The following is an 18,254-nucleotide window of genomic DNA, read 5'->3' on the forward strand; positions in this document are numbered from 1 at the left end:
AATACCCGGAGGAGAATCTCCAATATATCCTGGAGGTTATGGGTAGGTATGCGGGGCTGTCTGGCATAGCGGTGAACCCTCAGAAATCTGTATTTTCCCGCTGGGTAGTTATAAAGGGATCCCTGTCGGGTGGTTGCCGGTGCTGCAAGCCCCTTGGGCGGTTGGTACTTTTCGGTACCTCGGGATAGATGTGTACCACACGGTGGAAGAAGAACATAGGCACAACACTGTGTGTTTTCACAACCATAGTGAAAATTGAAAAGATTATGAAATTTTGGGTGAAGTTGCCTCTAGCAATGATCAGGCGAGGTGCAATGCTCAAGATGGTGGTCTTACCCAGGCTCCTGCATTATTTCGGTAACATTCTGTACCTAATACCTAAGAAGTTCTTCACCAGACTGGACGGCATGTGCAGAGATTTCCTGTGGCAGGGTACTAGAAAAAGGGTGGCACTATGGAAGTTGCAGAACTTTTATGAAAAAGGGGGAATAAAACTGCCTAACTTTGAGATCTATTACGTAGCGAGCCAACTTCAATATATAGCTAAATGGCTCTCAGATGAAGCGACCCCTGAATTCAGGTTGTTTAGAGCAGACTGTGCCCCATTTTATTTAAAAGAGATGATTTGGCTGCCCAAGACAGAAATGAAAGCGCGTCCTAAAATGATGATGCTTGGGTGGAGGATCTGACGACGAGCATGCCGGATGATGGAAAACCCAGTCCCATGCTCCCCGCAGATACCGCTGGTTGTGCTGGCTGGGGGTGACAAGCAGCTACGAATGACAATTGGGAACCACTGGGAACCTGTGGGGTTGGTAACTATGGGAGATGTCTGGAGGGAGGGGACTATCATACATTTTGAAGAGCTGGGAGAGGAAGTGGGGTTACACATGGGTCAATATATTACATATCATAGAATGGTGCAGAAAATTAAGACAACATGAGACAGTACTGGAAGAAGATCCAGATGTTACCGTAGACATGATATATGATATGACGGAGGGAGGGCATGAGATTTCTAGGTTGTACGATATGATGTCCAGGGTTGGGAAAGAACTAATGCAACTGAGACTAGACTGGGAGATGGAGGTGGGAGCCCCGATAGAGGATGGGATGTGGGAACATGCCCTGGGGTACCATAAAAAGGTGTCCAGAAACGCTAGATTAAAACAGATTCAATTATGTATTACGCACAGGGCCTACATGACACCCCTGAGGATATCGAGGTTTGAAAATGCTGGCAGACAGGCATGTCCCAAATGCGACGATATGGTACATATGTTCTGATCCTGCCCGGTGATTGAGCGCTTCTGGAACAAAATAGCTGGGAAAGTTGCAGAAAAGGGGGTCACTATGGTCATATATTCAGCCTGGCCCTGCTTACTCGGGGGGGTTCCCCAGATCGCAGAAACTTAAACATGTCAACAAACTGAAGGATTTAGCATATGTGCTTGCAAAAAGAAGGATTGCCATGAGTTGGAAGATTTGTCATAGGCTACGAGTGGAGATATGGTGGAAGGATTTGCAGAAGTGGGCGGAGGCGGAGACCAGGTATGGCAGGAGGCAAGTAACACAGAGGGTGAGGAAGAGGTGGGAACCCTGATGGCATGGAAATTGTTGGTAGCGGAACTGTTTGGAATGATACAAGATTTGTCAATATCCACCGAAAATGAGACCCCACCACGCGGTGCATATACAAAGTGAATGGAATAAGGGGGAGTGGGATAAGTGGAGCAGTGACGAAAACTGTGTAACGAACAATGTGAAAACAGTACTATTGATATTTTCACTGCAAGTTTGGTTTGTATTGGTTTTGCTTGTTAAATATGCAATAAAAAAAAAAAAGGTTCAAATGGGGCACACATTAAAAACTTTAGAACCAAAATAAGGTCCCAAACTGGGACTTGAAAAGAAGAAGGTGGGAACACATTTGTGAGACCTTTTAGGAATTGAATCACCATGGGAATTTTAAAGTAGGAACACTCTTCCAAAGTGCGCTTGAAGATGGAAAGCGCTGCCAGGTAACCTTTGATGGTCCCAACATTGAGACCTTTGTGTGCCAATGATAAGAGGAAAGATAACACCTCTGGAATTGAACATAGAAAATGATCAACATTCTTTTCCCTGCACCAGTTGCAAAACATATTCCAACAGCAACGGTACAGAGATGTTGCTGCTGGCCTCCTTGCTGAAAGCAACACCTCCATGACGTCATCCGGGAATCCCAATCCTTGCATCTCAGCCTTTCAGAAACCAAGCTTGAAGGTTGAGAGTGTTGACCTTTGGATGGAGAACCTGTCCCTCCATTTGTGAGAGAAGATCCTCTCTCTGCGGATGACGGATCGGAGGACAGATGGACATGTCCACAAGGTTCCACGTTCTCCTGGCCCAATCCGGTGCAATTAGGATCATGCGGCTTCCGAACCGTCTCAACCCCCTGATCACTTGAGGAATGATGGGGATCGGAGGGAACACATATAGTAGTGGGAAATCCCAATCCACCACGAACACGTCTCCTAGAGCTCTTCCTGGAGGAAATTCCCTTGAGCAATACCTTTCGCACTTCTGGATGACCCTGGTCGCAAACAGGTCTACTTGAAGGGTTCCCCAAAGGGCAAAGATCTCTTGAAGGACTTCCTGAGCTAATTCCCACTCGTGGGACACTGCACCCTGCCTGCTCAGAGCGTCCACCGTCGTGTTTTCCTCCCCGGCCAGGTGAACTGCCGATAAGGAGATTCCTTCCTGAATTGCCCAGTACCAGAGCTGCATTGCCTCTCTGCACAGAGGTAATGACCCTACACCCCCTCTCTTGTTGAGGTAATGCATGGCCACTGTTTTGTCGGTCATTATCAGGACATTTCTTCCCCTGACCGAGGGCAGGAAGGCCTTCAGCGCTAGTCCGATTGCCCTCAGCTCCAAAAGATTGATTGTAGTTTGGTATTCTGATGTAGACCAATGACCAGTGACTGTCAGACCATTGGCATGGACTCCCAACCCCATGAGTGAGGCATCTGTCACTACTGTAATCTCCGGCCATGGCTGCTAAAAAGGTTTTCCCTTCAGAATATTGTCCTTGCAGGTCCACAGAAGATCCTGTGCGACCCTGCTTGGAACCTGAAGTAGGTCCGACATCTTTCCTGAGAACTCGGACCATTGAGTTTTTAGAGCCCGTTGAAGGGATCTCATTCTCAGGCGGGCTTCTGGCACCAGAAAAATGCAGGATGCCATGAGGCCGAGCAACCTCAAGAAATCGTAGGCCGGAAGATTCTGGGCACTCTGAAATTTGCAGAACATCTGAAGAATGTCTTGAGCCCTCGCCTTGGGTGGCAAGCTCTTTCCCAAGGATGTGTCTAATACAGCTCTGATCTACTGGAGCTGCTGGGAAGATGTCATCTGTTACTTCTTTAAATTGAGGTAGAAGCCCAGTCTGTGAAGGGAGTGCAGGTAACTTTCAGGTGATCCATGGCTCGGTTCTATAGCAGCTTTCTCTAGCAGGGTTAATATCCCCTGCTGTAGGAGCGGATCTGGAATCGTTGGAAAGAGTGTTTCCCTGGTGGATTGTTGTGAGGCTGCATTAAGAATGGAAGGCAGTAACCTTGGGCTATTGTTTCCAAAGCCCAGGCATCGGAAGTAATGTCTCGCCATTCTTGCAGATGCTGAGTCAGTCTGCCTTCCACTGGTGTTTCGTGACGCAAACCCTCAAAGCGGTTTTGGGGTAGATGCTGCAGCTGCTGATGGAAAGGAAGCTGCAGCTGGATGACCTTGCACTCTTACCTCGTCCACCACGAGGAATTTTCCTTTGTCCTCTTTTACTGGCCATTCCTCTCTCCTTTCCAAATGAGGACTAGTAACAATAGGATCGTCCCCTCCAAGATTGTCCTAATGAACCAAAAAGCTGAGGTTGTCTAACAGCGGCCCCTAAAGATTTGGCAGCCACTTTTGAGGTCTGCAACCTCTCAAGGCTCTTGTCAGCCTTGCTGCCAAAAAGGTGAGACCCGTCAAATGGCATGTTTAGAAGACAGGACTGCACATCTGGTGCGAAACCCGGCTTCCGCAACCAAGCAAATCTGCGCATAACTGTGCTTGCAGCCATGGACCTACTGATGCTGTCTGCAGTGTCCAAACCAGACTGAATGGATTCCCGCATGGCCTCTTTTCCATCTCTAACGATAGCTAGAAACCTTCCCTTTCCTCCCCTTCTGGTATATGCGCCGCCGCCATAGAGATGCACTCACACAGAGTGTACGAAAATGTGACTAATGCACAAGTGGAGATGGCCGATTTCAAGGCCATACTGCCAGCTGAAAATACTGCAACCATCCACACGCTTGTTGTCCCTATCTGGAGGGATGGTAGGGTACGCCACTTTGTTAGATGTAGCTGTGGCTGCCTGGAACACCAGACTCTCGTGAGTGGGGTGTTTGGACAGATAGCCGGGGTCGCTACAGGAAGGGCAGTATTTTCTAGTGAGGGACTTATCCACAGCAGGGACAGAATCTAGGGACTCAAAATTTTTGGCCACCCTATTTTGCAAGGCCACGTGAAAAGGTAAGACTGGGTCAGTAGGTGGACCTTGGTCTAGGATGTCTGTAAGATCATCCTGAATAAACTGAGCTGGTGGTTTTGCCCAACCTAAATAATCTACCACTTTTGACATCAGGTGTCTATAAGAAGAATCAGCATGTTTGCTTGGTTCTGGATTGCCAAACTCAGTCTCTGGCGATGTATCTACACCACTGACATTGTAAGTGTGTCAACCAGATCTTTCATCCTGCTTTCTTCAGATATTAGACACTCTGGCGCATTTGGAGTACCAAACTCCAGGCCAAAAGGAACCTCCTCTTCCTCAGATCTTTCCTCTTCTTCAAAAATTGAAGACAAGGATTTAAAATACTCTTTCCTGGTTAAAGGAATGAAAGATTTTTCAGGAATTGGAGTTCTTGTGGTATGCTTTGGTTTTGCAGCTTTTTCCTTTGCTGGAACCTGTTCAGAAGGCTGAGTTAAATGCTTAGAAATCTTCGGCACCGATGGCTTTGGTGTCGACATCGACACAGGCGTCGATGGCATAGATGTAAATGGCGCCGATGGCGTTGTGTCCTCGACAACCACCTTCGAAGGTTTCTTCACAGGAGAATGTGGAGTCTTAGACCGCGTCGAAGACTTGGAGTGCTTGTGTCTAGTGACTCTTTTTTTTTTTTTATCGGGGACATTGAAGGTTCTCTATGGGACTTTCTTCGATCACCTATGATTCTTTCTTTGGGCTCGAGGGCACGCAAGTGTCTTAAAGGGAACGCTCTCGGCCAGCTTCCAAGGAAGGCATGGAATGAGGCTTGGCCTTTTCAAAAACTTCAAGCATTTTTAGTCGAAATGCCTCCCACTCTGCATAGGAAGAATGTTTTGTGGAGCATCTGAATTTTCTAGGAGATTCGTCTGAGGACGATGAAGATGACGACCAGGGGTGTCGTTTCTTCGATCTCCTCTTCGAAGACGACGAGTGGCGGGAACCACTTCGGGATCTCGACCTTTTTTCTTCACTCTTGCGTCAAGGAGAATGAACTCCAGATTCGACGGTCGAGGATCGGTCAGCTAGTTTTACGACCCACCTGTAATTTCCCCTTCCTCTCTCCCAAGCACCACAGGCAAGATCGATGCGGGTCTGTGATGGACATCTTTGAACTGCATTCCTTGCACTTCTTGAACCCCGAGCGAGGGCTAGTTGAGGTCGATGATGAGGACATCTTTGATGATTTTCTACGAAGAATGAAACAGTGTAGCAGATAAAAGTAACGAGGCGCGCTAAGTCTCCGAAGCAACACGTTCTGCGGAAAAACAGTACTCAGGCCAACCTCCTCTGCGCGTGTTACTTGTACACCCGATGACATCGTGCTCGATGGAGGCCTTCCAGGGACATCGACTCGACGCCATCGACGCAGGACACCCTCTGCCGAGAAAATGTTTCCGATGCAGCCGAAGCTGGACGAGAATATCAAAGATGAGGAATACGTTGGAGGACACAATCCATTCGAAAGACTTACTTTGGACTCTTAGACGACGGCCACTAGAAACATTAGTTGAGGGAATTATCCCTTTAGAGTTAAGGCAGTCAGGCATTACACCAACCCAGGAACCTTAATAAATAAAAGTTTTCAAACAAACCCATATGAGTCTGTCTCTTTTGATACCATGCCTGTCTTACACAGCCCAGTAAAATGCATTAGCAGAAGTATCTCGGACACTCACTTTGTTACTGCAGTGCAACTGAACTTTTTGGAATTGCAGATGTGGATGAAGGAACAGGTAAAGGCAAAAAGATTGTGGCACTAAACTGGGGGAGGTTTGCGAACAGAGGGGACACCGCTACAAGTGAAAGAATAATCAAAGAAATAAGTGGGTTTTTATTATAAGACAAAATGAGAGAACACTGTTGCAAGACAATCTGCAAAGGAAGCTGATAGAAAAGGCTATTCTGCCCCTGCGTGAGAAACTAAAGTGAAGAATAATGAGGTCAATATAAAGTGTAATGCTCGTCTAGGCACATACGGTTTGATAGTGTTAGTAAGATGAAAGAGGTAACAAAGAAACTCAACTCAAGGGTTATAGGGAGAGGCCTTTAAAACAGGGCTACTAAGGCCACAGTGAACATGTCAACAAATAAGTGTGCCCCAGCATTAGCTGCAGAAGGGAACAATGAATTTGAAGGATAGAGTAGGTTATTTAGATCTATCCTGATTCTGTAGTGTCAGGTCTCATTAGTTAGAGATCCTTGAGGTTAAATTATATCCACCCACAATACCAATGAACATAGAAAAAAAGACAACATTGAAGCATTAATTAATAATGTTGCTTTACTAAGTGCAAACAGACATACATTTGTTTTACTCTCTGGACACGAAATCTATCTGCAGTTTCAGAGTGTAACAACATAAGGGAAAAGAAACCAAAGAGAACAACATATATAGAAATATATACAAACATAAATTACAATCATTGGTAGTGATTATCTTAACAATAGGTCAACAATTATAAACAATAAATAGTGAGTTAAAGTGTTTTGAAACAAACTACGAGTTGTGATGTATATTATACAGTGTAGATTCTAACATTTGACTTTTGGAAATGTATTTAATAACAGAAGAAAGTTATTTCCTTCTTCTGAAGTTCTTATGGCCCAGATGCAGGCTGATGATCAGTGAATCAGTTGTGCGTTGGGACGAAAGGGTCTCAAAATTACCCCTCAGATACACAAAAGAAAAGGTTTTTTGGGAGAAAAGAACAGAATATTATTCCAGGGTCATGAGGTAAAAGATATCTTTGCCACATGGGACCTATCCATTACTGAGGTTCCCTGTATTCTTCACGTTTCGGTGGTCATGAACTATACCAAGGCCGCCTTCATCATGGCTCCGAGTCGGTTCCCTGCCGGGACTTGAATCCCAATTCCTGAATTTGATCATCGGTGGGGAGCGTCACAATCGACTGTGGTGGTAACAATGGTGGTAGTGGAGTGTAGACTCCTGTTGGATACCGGGAAAGAGGCCTGTCGGTGCAGTGACTGCAAGTATTCCGGAGAGCAGGTCAAACATGTGTTGTGTCCTGCAATTTTTTATTTCCGTGCCTGGAGGTACTCCGGTATGGCTGGAGGAAGGACAGTTCCTGTGTTTGAAACACTATAGCTCCTGCTCCTATTTGCATCTCAGTCGTGAGAGGGCGATGTAGCCGGCAATATGTCCGCGCTAAGAAAGTCGAGTAAGATGAAAGACACCAGGTTGTGGTGGACACAATAGACCAAACATTGAGAGCAAAAGGCAATCCTTCGAAAAATGAGTAGTGTGAAAAAGTATAGTGATGAGCTGTGTTTTTGGCTCGGTGATGGGACTGAGGCGGTCATGGGGGTCATGTGCCAGCACCCACACCGTGATAATAGCCTGTAGGAGATCAGAAGGGAGCTCCTTGGCTTACTAGTCCATCACCAGCCTTGAAGAAATCACACAGAAATTGAACTCTATGGGATTCCGGCAAAAGGAAGAATAGAACCCTGCAAGGTATGGGCACCCAATAATAATCAATATGACAGAGGAGTATGGAGGATGCCTTGTTCAACCAAAAGGGGTTTATCTGGCAGGGTCAGAGTGAAGCCTGGTCTTGTTAGGGAGGTGGGATCTTTGCGAGAGAAAGTAATGTGGTTACTCAAAAGAGATCCACTCTAGGGACCTTAAACTCAACTGGATAAGCCCAAACCCATACAACCCCTTCAGTGAGATCAGGCTATCCTCTATGACTGCTTCATCAGGTTACCCGCCACTTAAACATATGGGCCGTACCTGGCATCATTACACCTTGAAGACATGGATCAAGGAGGAGACTCCACTCTGGCACTTGAGCCGGTAACCCATGGAACACAAATGAATTTGAAGAGCATTTCCCAATAGACTGGATGTGGGATGTAGACCAGTATAACAGAATCTACTCCAGGACTTATCCGCAAAACACAAAACAAACCTACAGACTGTGCACAGGTGAGTACTTGTCAAAAACAAATCAACGAAAACCAAGCACCAGCCAAAACCTATGTTTATCAGTATTGACGTCTGGTACCGCCGGAAAAGGAATATGTATGCGTCCCTGCATTGAGAGCAATAGTGACATCCAGTGTTTGTTTACTCAAAGGCGTTTCTAGTCACACACTGTATAACTGTGCACTCGGAGCACAAGCATTTATGGATGTGCAGAAAGAACATGCCAGCAAACGAGGGACTTTGTGAACAGCTGGTAGTGACAGTATTGTGTATCCGTCAGGCAATATGGCGGTTTGCCCTAATGAGTCCCAGTGCTCATACTGCAGTACAATCTTCGGAAGTAAGGGTGCAAACCAACCATGCTGCAAGTAATTCCAAGATGGACCTGCACACTGCAGATGCCTTTGAAACCTTGCAAACCCACATCAATGACAATGGAGGACATCAGGTAATGACACAAAACTAGACCTTAACTAATAGTGTAATAGTGAGAGGAATTAAGAATTCCCAGAGGTATAACCAATCAGTAAAGAGAATTCAAGCATACATAGGGAATAATCTTTCAGAAGCCACCTTAGATAATAATCCTGAGTTTAGGCATTATTAAAGGGGCTGGGAATGTTCAGAAAGAGAGATAAACCCAGAGGAAGCAGATGGGCCAGTTAATTCTTCATTGACACAAGGTCAGATTCCTGGAGCAAGGAAGGCCGGAGGGAGTATTACTTGGAAGAAGACGGTGCAAATCTGTGGGAAGAATGGTGAAGCCAGATTGGGAGCCGTTCAGATCTGGAAGCACTGCAGATTGTCCAGGGTGATTAAAGAACACCTCTCAAGTCTTGGTGTGAATTGAAAGGACAAAGCCTAATGCTTTTTTATCAGCGACCACTAAGGAATAAAGCAGAGGATCTAACCCTGTAGCAGGAAGATAACAATATGGCTGCCTGAGTCGAGGGGAAAAGCCTGTTAGTGATACAGTGAATCCCGAGAAACCCAAGGTCTGAGAGGGACCTGCTGTGAACCCCGATAACCACAGGTTCTGGGAGAGACCTGCTCCGATTCATGCGAAAGCCACGTTTTGGGAGCTATCTGCTGTGAATCGTGATAAATCAGAGGTCTGGGAGAGACATGTGAAACATGAGAGAACCAAATTCTGTAATGAGACTTAAGTGAATTCTGAAAACCCAAGAACTAACGGAAACTGAAATACAAGACAGCTAAAGTGAAGCCTCAGAACCCTACATCCTATGAGAAGTCTTTAGGGATTTTTGCAGAGCAATATGGCCACATATCCTCATAGACCAGATCAGTAAGGTCTAGTGTGTAACACTCAGAGTCTCCCCAAGAAAACCTCTTTTCCATTTTTATGGTATTAGATCAGGAGGGGACTTTGAAGACTAGGCTTTGTGAACCCCAATTCCTGGAACATTTGTGTTAAAACCTAGGGTAGAATTGCGGCTAAGGACTTACTAAGATTAGGGTTTGGAACTTTCTGTTGGCCACCTCATTGGATATTACTTTGTAGAATATGGTTTCTCAAGGAGAGAAAAGACCTTGCAAGAATATGTTGATAACCTATCATTTGAACCTGCAATGGCGTTGGACACCTAGAGAAACACCACTTTGCATTGACCCTTCATTGGCACTATTTACTTTAGACCAATCATTATTTCAAATACTCACCCTAGTACTCATAGATCCATGTATCTCTGCCCTCTTCTCTCTGGTGTGACCTTTGGGATACAGACCAAGAGAAAATGATAGGCAGTTGTTTGGAGAGTGTGCCTTGAATACTAGAGGTATAAGAGCCACTGCAGTGAGTGTATTGTGCTGTTGTGTATAGCATACCTGGCAAGCCAATGGTGAATACAAAGGTTTCTAAATGTTGTATAATGCTGCTATAGCATCATTCGAATGGAACACTGAAGTTAAATTCCAGTGGCATAACCTCACAGCATGGGGATACAGCACTTACTCTGACTCCCTACTGAAGGTCTCTGCTGTTTTGGAAAGGGAAGGAGGGCAAATGTAGAGATAGCTGGGGGAGGATGGGAGGACCACAGTTATTATTGTATTTCATCCCAATTTGTCTTTGTGTCCCTCATGTCTCCCTTATTCATTCCCTGGTCTTTTGGGGGAAGTGCATGGGGTGGATAAAGAATGTGAAGGGTGCCACATGCAACATAAAATTGTAGGTGGGCTCCTATCAACAATTGGGCTAATTTTTCCACAGGGTTCTCAGTCATCCCTTTCACAGGTCACGTTTCACTCTATTTTTTTATCAGATGTCTCTTGAAACCCCCCAGTGGAATATGTTCCCATTGTTGGTGGTTACCCATGTACAATTCTATATAACTTGGACGTCCCGAATCCCCTTCTTTAGACCGATTAGGAGATGTTAAAGCCTCTTAAAGGGCAAGAAGACACAGGCTAATATCAAAATGTGTTCGTTAGGAGTGTCTAGTCAAACTGAACATCGAACTTGAAGCATGGTGTTTAATGAACTGCTGAGAAATAACCATTGGCTGCGTCACAAATCAGATCCATGGGTACATGGCACTGGACAGTCCCTAACAGCTGCATTGGCCCTGCAAGTTTGATATGATATGATAAGTCATTTATAACGTGCCTGTAAACAAGTGTTTCTAGGCGCGACACGACAAGGAAGGGAAGACAGGAGGATAAAACAACGATCCTACTAGGCCTTGTGTCATTCAGATCGCGCAAGTGTGGGGGGGGGGCAGTTTAGGGGGAGAAGTGCCAGGGGGGAGGGGAGAGTGCAAGGGAACGCGTAAGTGCTGCCAGGAGGTGGCTCATAAGTGCATGGAGTCAGGGGACTGTAGGGTTGCAGATACAGTCCCTAAGAGGTTTGATGCCCAGGGGCAGTGCAATGGCAACTGGTCGTGCATGAGCCTGGTCCCGTAAGTTCAGTGGGTGGCCAGGTAACCAGTTTGGCAAGCAAGGGAGAGGGAGAGAGAAAGCTTAAGCGTAAGGAAGGTCTAGAGTTACTTCCAGAAACTTAAGTGGTTCTACTCAAGTTTGAGAGAGGCAGGGAGGCTGTTCCAGAGGGAGGCCCCCGCCGAAGAAAGAGATCTACCTCCCACTCTCTGCCTTGAGAAGCGTCTGACCCTCAGAGAGTTGGAGGTGGATAAGCGTAGGGCTCGAGAAGGAAGATGCTTAGGAAGAGAACGTTGGATGCCGTGTGATCCCTGGCCTCGGAAAGCCTTGTGGACGATGCAGAGGGTCTTGAACCTGATCCTTGCAGCCACAGGGAGCCAGTGGAGAGATTTTAGGGCTGGAGAGATATGATCCCTGGGCTTGAGGCCAAGGACAAGTCTCGCAGTCCTGTTCTGGATTAGTTGTAAAGGGCGAACAGTAGAGGCAGGCAGATTTAGAAAGAGGCTGTTGCAGTAGTCCAGCCTAGAGAGAACCAGGGATCTGGAGACAGTGAGCTTCTGGGGGAAAGTGAGAAAAGGAAGAATACCTCTTAGGAGGTGCAGCTGATATTGTGACTTCTTAGAGACGTCGGAGATGTGAGGAGAGAAGGAGAGGGTGGAGTCGAAGATGACACCAAGGTTCTTAGCCTCACAGGAAGGTGCAGTTAGAGGGCCCAGGTTGGGCGGCCAGAGTGAGAGAGAGAAGGCGGGAGCAGGATCTCAGTCTTACTGGCATTAAGGCAGAGATCTTTGGAGGCACACCATTCCTGAATTGCGGACAGTCAGGTATTAGAGAAGGAGCAGAAGACGCTGAGGAGAGCCTGAAGGAGAGCTGAGTGTCATCCGCATAACACTGAAAGTTAGAACAGAAGGTAGTGATGTGGTGGGCCAGGGGTGCCAGGTAGTGAGGTTAGACCCCTGGGGAACACCACATGTAGAGAGATAGATAAAAGAGAGGAAAGACCCAAGGACCCGAGTTGGACCTGGGGGCGGGGGGGGTCGATCTGAGAGGAAGGAGGTCAACCAGGCTAGGGCCTGACCAGAGATACCCAGGTATCACAGAGACCATTGAGCATGATGGCAGGGCTGACTGTACCGAAAGCAGAGGATAGATCAAGGAGAATGAGGACAGAAGAAAGGTTAGAGTCGATATTAGCGAGCAAGTCCTCACGGGTGTTAAGGAGAGCAGTTTCTGTGCTCCTGGCTGCTCTAAAGTCAGACTTGAGGTCATGGAGATAACCAACATATTCAGTATGTAGATTAATCTGGGAGATAGTCAGCTTTGCCAGGAGTTTTCCCAGGAAAGGAGTGATGGAGATTGAGCGGTAGTTTGTTGGAGAGGAAGGATTGGCAGAGGACTTCTTAAAGAGGGGGTGCACAAGGGAGTGCTTAAGGGGGGAAGGGAAGGTTCCAGTGGCAAAAGAGTGACTGTAGAAATCGGCTGGAGCACAGGTGTCGATGTGGTCCTTAACGGTTCTGGAGGAGCAGGGGAGCACCTGCTTTGACAAGACATTCATAGATCGGACTTGTCTAGAAACATCGTTGGGGGTGAACAGGGAGAAGGAAGAGGAGATACGGCTGGAGATGGGCCTGGAGAGATAGAGAGAGAGGAAGAGGAGCCAGAGGAAGAGGAGAGGGTGGACAGGATGTCCTGAGTTTTAGTGGTTGAATGAGATTCCAGAGCCGTGCAGAGGGCCTGGGATGGAACAGGAGAGATGGAGACTGCTGCAGGATTGGCTAGCTCCTTGAATATTTTGAAAAGTTTGGCGAGTTGTTAGAGGCCATAGAGACACAGGATTGGATGTAGGCTCTCTTCTTAGAAAGGACAGAGAGTCTGTATTGCCTTTGGAGCAGGCGGTAGACCAGTTTGTCAGAGGATGAGCCTGATGCTCTTCACTTCCTCTAAGCCACCCTACACTTGCGCTTAAGGGTGGAGAGGTCAGAATCGTACTAAGAGTTTCACTTGGATGCAGGATTCAAACGGATCCGCATGACAGGGGCAAGGACATTCAGAGTATTAGAGATTGAGAGATGAAGGTTGGGAAGGGCTGTGTCAGAGTGTGAGTCAGCCGAAGGTGTAGGAGGAGGAGAGAAAGTAGCGGGCGAAAGCCTCCACTGACGCACACTTCATGGGCCGGATGACCGAGAAGGTGGGTGGCAGTGCTGGGGTGGCTTAACCTGATGGGCAGAGAGCAACGGGTGAGAGGAGAGAAGAAAGTGGTCGGTCCAAGAGAGAGGAGAGAGGAGTGGTCAGAGGGTTGGAGCGGGGGAGGTCTGACGAGATCAGAACATCCAAGCTGTGCCCTGCAGAGTGATTTGGGCCAGAGGGAAGAAAAGAGAGAGAGAGAGAGAAACAGAGAATCGCAGAGGTTGCGAAAGAGCCATGAGGAGGGTCTAGAAGCATCCAAGTGAATGTTGCGTTCTCAGAGGAGGAGAAGTTGAGCGGTAGAGGCAAGGAGGTAGGAGGAGAGGTCGGCCCACTCAGAGAGGAAGAGGGCGACCTGGCCAAACAGCCTGTAGATGGTGGCCACAGTAAGAGAGAGGCCAGGAGAGATAGAGAGCCTTCATACCAGGCATTCAAAGGAGGAGTAGACCTGCGTAGGAATAACCGAAGCAGGGATCCACTCCATGAAGATTAGGGCTACTCCCCCTCCCGGGCGGTTGGTTCTGGGTTCGTAGAGGATCTTGTAGCCATCAGCCAGGAGAGTGTCAAAACTTGTGACAGAGCTGGCTGTGAACCAAGTCTCGGTGAGACTGAGTACATCCAGATCAAGCTCTTTGAGGAGGCGGCAGATGCCCGAGGAGTGTTTGACAGTGGAGCAAGAGTTTAGAGTAGTGACGTGGAGCAGATTGCCACCTTTGCAAGACACCCGTGGAGGGATACATGCATGAGATACTCCCTGTGGTAGTGTTAGAGCTGCCTGAGAATGGGCAGAGGAGGAAGGGGAAGACAGAGCAGCCAGAGAAGCAGCAAAGGGTGCCAGAGAGGTGGCGGAGGAGGAAGGTGGCGGAGGAGCCAGGGAGGGGTAGGTAGGAGTAGCAGGACAAGGAAGGAAGTTGATAAGACACGGGAAGCGTCTATTGAAAAGGAGGAGATTGGCCTGAGTGCCCTGGGCCAAGAAGGTGCCATTTAAGTAGACATTAATGATGGTCTTGGAGGAGTGGAAGGGGGCCAGGAGGGACTTCCACCGGGTGCCACCATTAATGGGAGAGGAGGAAAAAGGAGAGAGAACAGAGACCATATGGGGGGTCCATAGGCCTGGAGAGGGAACGACAAAGAGGATGTCAGTGAGGGTCTGTCTGGAGGAGGCACTAGTGTAGGTATCAGCAATAGGGAGGCCTGGATTGGAGACCAGGATGTCCCTTTTGAGCTTCTTCCTACCAGACTTAGTGAGAGGTATAGGATAGTCGATAGAATAGCAGTTAGAGAAGATAGGGGAGACAGAGAGCACCATAGATGGTGCAGGGCGGAGAGTAAGGGGTAGGAGGGGCGGGGGGGTCAAACGCTAGGGGCAAACAGGAGTGAGGCACAACAGGGGTAATGCACCACAGATGTGGCAACAAGTAGGTACAACACACAGCAAGAACACTGGAACCTAGGGGGCCCTAGAGGAGTGAGTGGAGAAAACAGTGCAAGCAACAAATGTACACTACAATAGTATACAAGGGCGTGAGAATGCAAGTACAATACAGAATACGCAAAACTGGTAGTCCTACGGAACCTAGAGGGGAAGAAGAGAAATGCACACAATGCAGCATGTATACAATACAAGACTAGTAATCCAAGGAGACCTGGAAGTAAGAGGAACATGCAAGCAATGCAAAAGAATGACAATACAATAGTCACAGTATGATAGGGCGTGGAATGAAATGCAGAGACACAAGCAGGGAAAATACACTGGCCGTGGCTCAGGGGAGCCTGAAGAGGAAGGCGAGGAGGGAAGTGGGCCTGGGTTGCGTGGGGAGCAACGCTGAGAAGGATGCGCAAGGCCGGGTGAGCGGGGACAAGTTACGTGGGGAGCAACACAGAGAGGGATGCGCTAGGCCAGTTTCGGGGGCGAGTTGCGTCGGGAGCAACGCTAGAAGAATGCGCTAGGCTGGGGAAGCAGGGGCAGGTTGCGTGGGGAGGCACGTGGCGCAAAGACGGTGGGAGCTGGGACTAAAATGCAAAGGGAACGCACGTGGCGCGCAACACAGGAGAAGCAGGGCCTATGTTGCGAAGGAACACAAGTGGGGAAAGGGAGAAGGGACAAGTTGCGTGGGGAGCAATTCAGAGAGGGATGTGCTAGGCAAGTTGCTTGCTGAGCAATGCTAGAAAGATGCGCTAGGCTGGGGGAGCGAGGACATGTTACGTGGGGACGCACATGGTGCGGAAGCTGCAAAGGAACGCAAGTGGAGAAAGGTAGAAGAGACGGACGTGCAGCCGGAGGAAGTAGGGACAGATACAAGGAGGACGTGCGTGAGGGGTGAGGAAGAATGGGACAGACACTCAAGGTCAGGGAGTTACGTGGAGTGCAGCAATCCTACTCTACCTCCCCAAACCTTCTTACCTTGCAGACGCAGATGGAGGGAGAAATCGTCTGCGCTCGCTGATCATGCATGTCCTAAATTGATGCAATTCAAGCCGCTGCACGAGGCTCCAAAATACAGAAAACCACCCAATGGGAACTAGAGAATTTCTAAACTTGAAAGCCTGGGTTACGGTCACCATAGGTAACCCAAAGCCTGCAGGGGCTATGAAGGGCCTAGTGCAACTGAAGTTAAAATGTGAGAGCACTACAAACAACTAGATAATGAAGAGTCCTCTGTGGAGGGATAAGACAAACAATTCCTGGTATAAGTGTAAGTCAGATAGATCATCTGGAAAAGGGATGGGTGGGTTGATAAAACAATGTTATTCTGATGAAAAACCACACCAGGCTTGCCTGATAGAATGGCTTGCTATTTGCTTACATTCCTAGCAGCAAGATATGAAATATTTGTAACACATAGGAAAACACATGTGCTGTAGAAAGAAACTTGTCAGCCCCTTTGAACAGAGGGCAAAGAACAAGGAATGGTAAACTGGCCCAAAGGGTGGCTGCTCGCTGGTCTCCCATTTAAACAAATACATATACTAAATGTATAGTTTTGGTTTAAGCAGAATCAGCATCTTTCTATATTTCGTCATGTCTTTATCTTGAAGGGAGCTGGTTCCGGTGTTTAGATCCTATGCCTGAGAAACAGCAACCTACTGTAAAAATGTATTGTATACTTTTGTATCCAATAATAAGATCTAAGGTAGTAACAGACAACAGAGATGTAGAGACTACCGATTTGCTACATTTTTTAAAGAAGTGATCCAGGTTTAATGCTGTGAATAGGTACTTGTGTACTCAATACATTATGCCACAGAAGTGTGAAGGTGGAAACAAATCTGGTGCTCGGGTATCAATTTTGGCAAATTGATTTATAGCTCCTTAATTCGGTTGATCATGTTTTTTGGTAACACAATGAATAGGATGTATCAATATTACCCTTTTGCACAGAGCATAGGTCTGACTATTTTGGTCACCATCTGTATCCGTAGAACTGGATGGCTTTGGAAAAGTAGCCTGAAACAGTAATTGCATGACCAAGTCAAGTGTCCTGTCTTTCTGATCTGACCATGCTCTTTCTTTGCAGGAGCTGCATGCAGCTGAGGTTCGCAAGAACAAGGAGCAGAGGGAGGACATCTCTGGATAGGTGTCTTCAACAGAGTCATTGCCAGGCCACTGAAGACAGTAGCGGCAACAACCACCAAGAAAACGATACAAAAAAGCACCTCTTTTGTTCCCTCATATGCAACTTTCAATGATCTTATCCCAGAGTTTTCTACCTGGAAGTCCCTCCTCTCCCCGCCTTCCTCTTTGCCTGCCCAAGTTTTGTTCCCTCCTCTTCATCCATCTGTTTCTCCATCCCTCACTCATTATGCCTGGGGTGCCTTAGCGGCCCTGCACACAGGATATTAGCGACTCGTACCATCCACCGTAGAATCCTTCTGGGATCTAGTCAGCATCTGTTTATTTTTTAACATGTGAACAATGGAAAAATAGAACTACAATGTTAATAAATTCAACCCCCACATTTTACGCAGAGACTTTATTTCTTACATTTGGTATGCTGTATGAGATGCTTGGCTTAGTAAAGAGGGAATTGGGTGGATAAAGGGAAGGCCACGCTTCCCAAATGCATTGCATTAATAAATGTTCTCTATGAAAAACAAGACTTCTGGAGAAACCATACCAGGCTTAGCCAACCTTGTGTAAGTCACTAAAATAGATGTGTCCATTCCCATTAGTGTTCTGTGGCTTGAAGCCTATCAGCTGCAGATAGTTTTGGTGGATACGTAGTTTTTATAGGAGAGGGGTTTGGTGCACATCATTGAGGTGCGTTATCATTGTAGAATGATTTGACTGCATGTAAAGACCATCATGCCCACCAAGTGTTTCAATTCTCTACCTCCTCTTTATACTGACTCTACATTGTTTCCAGCCTGGTCCTTTCCTACTCATTACTGTTGCTTCCTTCTACCTCGCTATCTTTTTGAATGGTTTACTGTTATTTGTCAACTCTTCTGCCAGACAGTTGTAATGCTCCTAAGCCCCCCAATTCCACATTTTGCTAAGTGTCCTGTGTGCACTTTATTACTCTAATCTGTCCCAATGCAGGTCAAGGTTTGTAACACCAACACAATATCAGTGAAAAGGCTGCTTACAGTTTCTGTGCAGAATCTTCCATTTTATAAATGATAAATCATCACTGCATAACAACAAAGTCTGGCAGC

At 47.1% G+C, this 18,254-nt stretch overlaps 1 protein-coding gene across 1 annotated transcript in view; it reads left to right on the forward strand.

Moving 5' to 3' along the window:
* The window catches only part of STMN3 (stathmin 3), a 240,715-nt gene extending 223,156 nt beyond the window's left edge, over window positions 1–17,559 (forward strand). The window contains exon 5 of the mRNA XM_069650897.1: window positions 17,114–17,559. Within this exon, the coding sequence (XP_069506998.1) occupies window positions 17,114–17,173 (60 nt within the window). The 3' untranslated portion in view covers window positions 17,174–17,559. The remainder of the gene's footprint in view (window positions 1–17,113) is intronic.
* Window positions 17,560–18,254: the final 695 nt, after the last annotated feature.

The sequence above is a fragment of the Ambystoma mexicanum genome, chromosome 3p (genome assembly GCF_040938575.1).
Source record: "Ambystoma mexicanum isolate Mex_15411 chromosome 3p, UKY_AmexF1_1, whole genome shotgun sequence".
Taxonomy (NCBI): domain Eukaryota; kingdom Metazoa; phylum Chordata; class Amphibia; order Caudata; family Ambystomatidae; genus Ambystoma; species Ambystoma mexicanum.